At 38.3% G+C, this 6,711-nt stretch overlaps 1 protein-coding gene across 2 annotated transcripts; it reads left to right on the forward strand.

Annotated features, from left to right (window-relative positions):
• The first annotated feature begins 1,202 nt into the window (after positions 1 to 1,202).
• LOC140788073 (G-type lectin S-receptor-like serine/threonine-protein kinase B120) lies at positions 1,203 to 6,103 on the forward strand. 2 transcript variants are annotated; one of them, XM_073137182.1, is made up of 8 exons: positions 1,203 to 1,765; positions 2,529 to 3,306; positions 3,940 to 4,062; positions 4,145 to 4,329; positions 4,554 to 4,764; positions 4,839 to 5,076; positions 5,310 to 5,460; positions 5,559 to 6,103. In XM_073137182.1, exons 1-8 carry the CDS (start codon positions 1,283 to 1,285, stop codon positions 5,847 to 5,849), a joined length of 2,460 nt encoding a protein of 819 aa, XP_072993283.1. In that variant the 5' UTR covers positions 1,203 to 1,282; the 3' UTR covers positions 5,850 to 6,103. The 2 variants fall into 2 exon arrangements, with proteins under 2 accessions (XP_072993283.1, XP_072993282.1); XM_073137181.1 differs by having other exon boundaries at positions 1,205 to 1,765; positions 2,529 to 3,339.
• The last annotated feature ends 608 nt before the right edge of the window (positions 6,104 to 6,711 follow it).

Genomic DNA, 6,711 nt, shown 5'->3' on the forward strand with positions numbered 1-6,711 from the left:
CGTACGCAACATGAAACAGGAGAATTTATGTACGAGTACTTTGCTAGAACTTTTACTATAGACAACAAAATGAGAAATCACAAGAAGAAGATGACAAATGTTGTGGTCAGTAAGAAGATTCTAAGATCTTTGACTTCAAAGTTCGACTATGTTATGTGTTCTATTGATGAGTCTAATAATTTAGAAAACTTATCTATTGATAAGCTACAGTCTTCTAGTGTATGAACGTGTATGAATAGCCATCTTGTAGAGTTATTACAGCAATTGACAGCTGCATATACTCCCAAACAAAATGGTGTTGCAGACAAAAAATATCAAATCATTATCCAAAAACTTTCTGAATTGAAGCAGGTAATTGGACAACTTATGTTCTAAGTAGAAGTCTAACTCTAGCGGTAAAAAAAAACATGACCTCAGAAAAAGCTTGGAGTGGATCTAATAGTGGCAGTAAGCAAAAGTTTTAAGGGAATTGCTAAAAGTTATTAGTTCGTTATTATTTTCTTTTCATAATCACTATTGTTAAGGGATTTGATGTCATTTGATCTATTCTTAATCACGTTCTTAAATTTGTTAAGCTTGAGCTGTTTTTTTCGTTTTCAGGTCGGCTATTTTCGATTCCTCGGAGGCGTTAGAAGAAAGTAAGCTAGCCTCTTTGTGGCATTAAAAAAACAACAAAAGCGTGGTGATTAGGCTAAGACGCTAGGACACGGATCTATAAATGTATTTGTCTATTTGGAGACATCTCGTTTGTTCCCTGTAAGAGGGGGCTCTCACTCTGATCTCTAGATCTTCCCCTCAGAACTCACTATCATGTAATAAATTTTCTCCGATAAGCTTCTTGTGGTTCTCAGTTCAAGAAGAATACCAAACTAAAAATCCAAAATTGCTTATGCTTGCCTATATGTAGCTAGGACGTGCTGTCACATATTTAATTCGATCGCTGAATTGTCATTCCAGCATACAGTACAAGAACAGATGGCCAGCATGTCTCCATTGGATTCAGCTTTCTTGCTTAATGTTAGTCGCCTTCTAGAAATTGGAATACCTCTGAATGGTGGGAAATTAATGGATATGGGATTGATTATATCCTCATGGACTATTGGACTTCAAACTTGGATTTACATGGAATCTATGACGAATTAAGCAAAGGGGGGGGGGGGGAATAAAATATGAAGAAGACTAGGAAAGTAAACGACCAAGTCAGTCATGCATCTATCTGTCAAACAAAAATAACATATCTATAGCATCATCTCATGTAGTAACTAATTAATCCTAGCTAGAAATGAGTTTATACTACATTACTTCTTCTCTCTTCTCTCCTCTACTCATCGTATCTTTGTGCTTTGCATCTCTCCTATGCCATGCAGCTGACACCCTAACGCCCGGCCAGTCGCTCAGAGACGGCGAGAAGCTAATCTCCGCCAGCAAGATATTTGAGCTCGGATTCTTCAGCCGGCCCGGTAAGTCTACGCGCCGGTACGTCGGCGTATGGTACTATAATTCCTCGGCCGACCCGGTCTTATGGGTCGCCAACCGCGACGCCCCCATCGCAGATTCCTCGGGTCGCCTCGCCATCAATACCGACGGCAATCTTGTCGTCGTCGACGAGAATAAGAACATTTTATGGTCATCTAATACCAAAGTGGAATCGAACGATTCGACGGTGCAGTTACTTGATACCGGCAACCTCGTGCTTAACAACTCCGGGACTGTTGCATGGCAGAGCTTCGACCATCCCACAGACACGTACCTTCCCGGCATGAAGGTATTGCGTTTATTATGATTTACACCCGTGTTGTTTTTGTTTATTTTAACTTATTTTTAATTCCAACACTGCATTTTGCATCATTTAAAACCATCATATCGGACTTTTTTTCTCGCCCCAAATAAGATGTTTTCTGGGATTGAATAGATAAGAAAGGGTTGAGAGAGTGTCGGAGTAGATTACAAATCAATCAGTATAGTCTCAGCCATCTAGCTCTAGCTCAAGTGCAAAATTTATTTAAACATATATATATATATTTTTTAAAATTTAACTCAAGCTTAATTTAAGCTGAATGGAGCATATTTTCATACCAAACTTAAGAGAGGGCAATCCTAAGCTATTAGCTTATTTTCAAGTGAGCCTAAGAATAAAAAATCTAATAATTATAAATATATATATATAATAAAATATTAATAAAAAATATTTTTGAACCGAAGCAAGTTAGCTCTGACTTAGACTTAGCTTAAAATTTAATTTGAGCACACAAATTTATTTAGGCTTGACTTAGCTTAAATCGAGCCGAGCTAAGTTTGAGTTTCAACCTAGCCCATCCAAGCGGTAGTTTATTTTGAAACACTTGTGTCAAGTGAAATTGTTTTTCAAAATGATAATAAAATTAAAATGGTTAAAGTTAGAATTATAAAAACGTACAAGTATATATATATATATATATATATTGTATATGTTAACAAGCATCTCACTAATTAAGACACTTGATTGGGTTCGAGAGGTCTACTCCCTCTTAATAACTTTATTTGACCAGGTGGGACTCGACCTCCAGACCAATGTGAACCAGCTCTTCACGTCGTGGAAGAGCGCCGACGACCCCGGCGTCGGGAACTTCTCGATGGGCATAGACCCGAAGCGATCGACGCAGATCTTCATCTGGAAAGGCACGAAGCCGTGGTGGCGATCGGGGCGGTGGAACGGGCAAGTGTTCCTCGGAATCCAGAACATGGTGCCGACCTACATCTACGGGTTCAGGCTCAGCAACTTCCTCCAAGAGCAAAAGATGTACTTCTACTACACTGGATACGATAGCTCACATCACTACGTTCTAACGTCAGATGGAATAGAGAAGTACATGGAATGGTCACAGGATACCAAGTCTTGGCACACTCCTTTTGCTCAGCCAATTACCCGTTGCGAGCATTATAACGAGTGTGGGAATTATGGCAGTTGCAGTGATGAGAACTCACCCATATGTACGTGCTTGAAAGGATACGTACCGGTTAACGATAGTGAATGGAATAGCGGGAATTGGAATAGTGGGTGCGTTAAGAGGACTTTATTCCAGTGTGAGAGGAATACTACTAGTAGTAGTAATGGTACAGTGAAGGATGATGGGTTTTGGAAGATGGAGCAGGTGAAGTTGCCGGATCTATCGGATTGGTATTCGGAAGTGCTTACCGAGGATGGATGCAGAGTAACTTGTTTGAGCAATTGCTCGTGTAAGGCTTATGCTTATACGAGTGGGATCGGGTGCTTGATATGGGCGCAGGACTTGGTGGATATTCACATCTTCTCCAGTGGTGGGGAAGGTATGTACCTAAGGCTAGCAGGATCAGAACTAGGTATGTGGCTTTTTAATCACCACTTTTAATTTCTTTATTTTGTTTTAGTTCATTTTGGTAAAATAGAATCAATCATAAGTGAGTATTCAAATTTTGTCATTCCAATAATTAGGGGCAAAAGTTATGAGTCGAAGCTGATTTGATTCAATATTCAAATTTTGCAAGATATGAGTCAAACAAAATCTATCCATCTTAATATCTGAATTTATATCTATACCCAAATAATCTATTCGGATAGGGATATATAGATTGAAATATAATTTCTGAATTATTATTTATATACACAGATAATTTAAAATATTATAGAAAAAGTGATATAAAATATATATTTTTTTTTTACCTTTTATGTGATCTCTAATATATTTATAAATTGGCCTGTAAATATTGGTAATATCATAAGTTTTAGTAGTTTCAAACAACTAATAGAAAAATATCCAAAATCCAAACTATATCAACTTAAAACCAAGTTACGTGTGTCTCCTGACAAGGTTTTGATATTTCTGGGTAGGATTTGAACTAAGAATATTGTTTTTGTCGCTGGAAACACATTCTTCTCTTATTTCTTACTCATTCTTACATTACAATGTTCAAACTTGGCAGTCCTCGCTGATGAGAAGAAAAAGAAACATGGAGCAAAACTTGTCGCACTAGTAGTTGTTTTCTTAGTGGTCTTCTTATTTATATGCATCTACCTGTGCTGGCAATGCAAGAAGAGAAGAAAAGGTGAGGTGATGAAATGGCTTTGTACATTTCTGAAAGCGTTGCCAGCACCATTGATGTCTAACTGTTGCTAAGATTTGTACAGAGAGAAAAGCCCCAGGAGTGCAATCAACAACAGTGGATCAAGGTGTGAACAATGTTAAAGATGACGCCAAGGATGGAGAATGGGGAGAGCTGCCTCTACTAAGTTTTGATTCCCTTGTAGCTGCCACAGACAATTTTTCTCAAACGAACTTCCTAGGAGAAGGTGGATTTGGTCCAGTCTACAAGGTATGTTCCTATATGACATTGTTGTCTTTTAATGTTGTTGGAAAAGAAGAACTAACTTCTGAAAGTAATCCAGAGACATATATATGTCGAAGAAACAAAATCCAGACTTTCTCCTCTGTTCCCATGTAAAGTTCCATAATCTGTCTATGAAAATTCCAATCAGTCTTTATTAGAAAACAAGAAGATTGACACTAATTACTAAAGCTTGATGTGATTCTTGATAGGGGATGCTACCTGAAGGCAAAGAAGTAGCTGTGAAAAGACTATCTAGGAATTCAGGGCAAGGCATGGAGGAATTCAAGAATGAGGTTATACTGATTGCAAAGTTACAACACAGGAACCTTGTTAGACTTTTGGGCTGCTGCATCCAAGGAAAAGAAAAGATACTGATCTATGAGTACATGCCAAACAAAAGCTTGAATGCTTTCCTTTTCGGTAATCCACCATTCGTAATCCTTGAGAGAATTATAAATTGTGCACATTTAGGATCTTAAACAGATTTTGAACAGATCCGACCAAAAAGGAGAAGTTGGACTGGAAGACACGATACAGTATAATTGAAGGGATTGCTCGGGGGCTCCTCTACCTTCACCGGGATTCTAGATTACGAGTAATCCATCGTGACCTTAAAGTTAGCAACATATTGCTAGATGAGGAGATGAATCCAAAGATTTCAGACTTTGGTTTGGCGAGGATATTTGGTAGTGATGATAATGAAACAAACACTAAACGTGTGGTCGGGACATAGTAAGTACTACTCAGTCTCACAAGTCAATTTGGAAATAACAATCATGAAACCATGCAGTAGTTTTAGAACTGTAATGCTGCAATATTACACTTGAGGTGAACAATTCAGATATGCATAGAACTACAGTAAGCAGATGCTTTGTCTTGGTCAGCATGTCTGGACGATGGAAAGAACAAACTAAAACATTCAATTTTACAATTATGTCTCTGACATATTTGATGATAAATTACAGTGGCTACATGTCTCCTGAATATGCCATGCACGGAGTATTCTCCGTGAAGTCTGATGTCTATAGCTTTGGTGTACTACTTCTAGAGATTGTCAGCGGAAAGAAGAACAGCACCTACAGTAACCAAGAGTTATCTCTCAATCTCTTAGGACAAGTAAGTAAAGGCTGTGAATGCTTCACTCTTTCTTTACTATTTTAACTTTTTAACACTACTTCATACACTAAAATTTATGGAATTTAAACTTCTTACAGGCTTGGAAGCTATGGAATGAGGACAATGTGTTGGAGTTTGTGGACCCATCTATAAGGAATTCATGCTCCTTGAAAGAAGTATCAAGGTGCATAAATGTGGGGCTCTTATGTGTGCAGGATCGCTCAAATGATAGGCCAACCATGTCATCAGTCATTATAATGTTAGAGAGCGGGACTATGGAGAATGCCTCTCCCAGGCAGCCCACTTTTGCAGCTGGGATAATTCCCGGCCATACTGATTCATCATCAGCTGATGTTAATGCTTCAATCACTACGCTTACTGGACGATAGACAATTAACTTTCATGCTTAACTTTCTTAAGATTGACTATTCTCTAGTAACTTAATTTTTGAGATTAGTCGATGTAGAGTATACCCACGCGAGCCAAACATAAGAGTGTCTTTTTCTGTAAATATCCGCCTATCGATTGGCTTCTTGCAAATTACCTCCTCACTTTGACGTGAAGGTTCTTCGAAATAGAGCCAAGCGTGGGTGGCGATATGCGAAAGAGGAGGTAACAGCGATAACTATAAAGAGTTCTGACCCATAGTGTGTAGAATCTCAGAATCAGATTATTCATTATTAAAACTAGTTTGGCATTAAATAGCCATACAATTCCTAATCTTTAGCCTAAACAACAGCACACGATATGTGCATTTGAATTAAAAAAACAGTTGCTAAACTATTTCCTGGATATCAGGGATTTATTTGAACAAACTGAGATGCATGACTAAGTAAACAACAGACTTAATGAATCCCCTAGAATTAAGGACCCAGCTCCTTCAATCCCTCCCTCAAACTAATCTGTGTATCACTAATTAGTTTACTTGATGCTGAACAGACTCCAAGTTGTGTGCGAAGCTTTTGGAATGTGACAAGTTTCAATGGCTTCGTAAAAATGTCAGCTATTTGATCTTGTGTTCCACAATGCTCTAACTTGATCACGCCGTTATTAACCAAATCTCGCAAGAAATGGAACCGCACATCAATGTGCTTACATCTACCATGAAACACTGGATTCTTAGACAATTTTATTGCTGAGGTGTTGTCACACAGGATAGTGGTGCTTTCTTCCAATGCATAACCTAGTTCCTTCAAAACTCTTCTCATCCAGATAGCTTGACAAGCACAAGCCACAGCTGCAATATATTCA

The sequence above is a fragment of the Typha latifolia genome, chromosome 5 (assembly GCF_019914945.1).
Source record: "Typha latifolia isolate L0001 chromosome 5, TyphaL0001v2, whole genome shotgun sequence".
In the NCBI taxonomy this organism is placed as follows: Eukaryota; Viridiplantae; Streptophyta; class Magnoliopsida; order Poales; family Typhaceae; genus Typha; species Typha latifolia.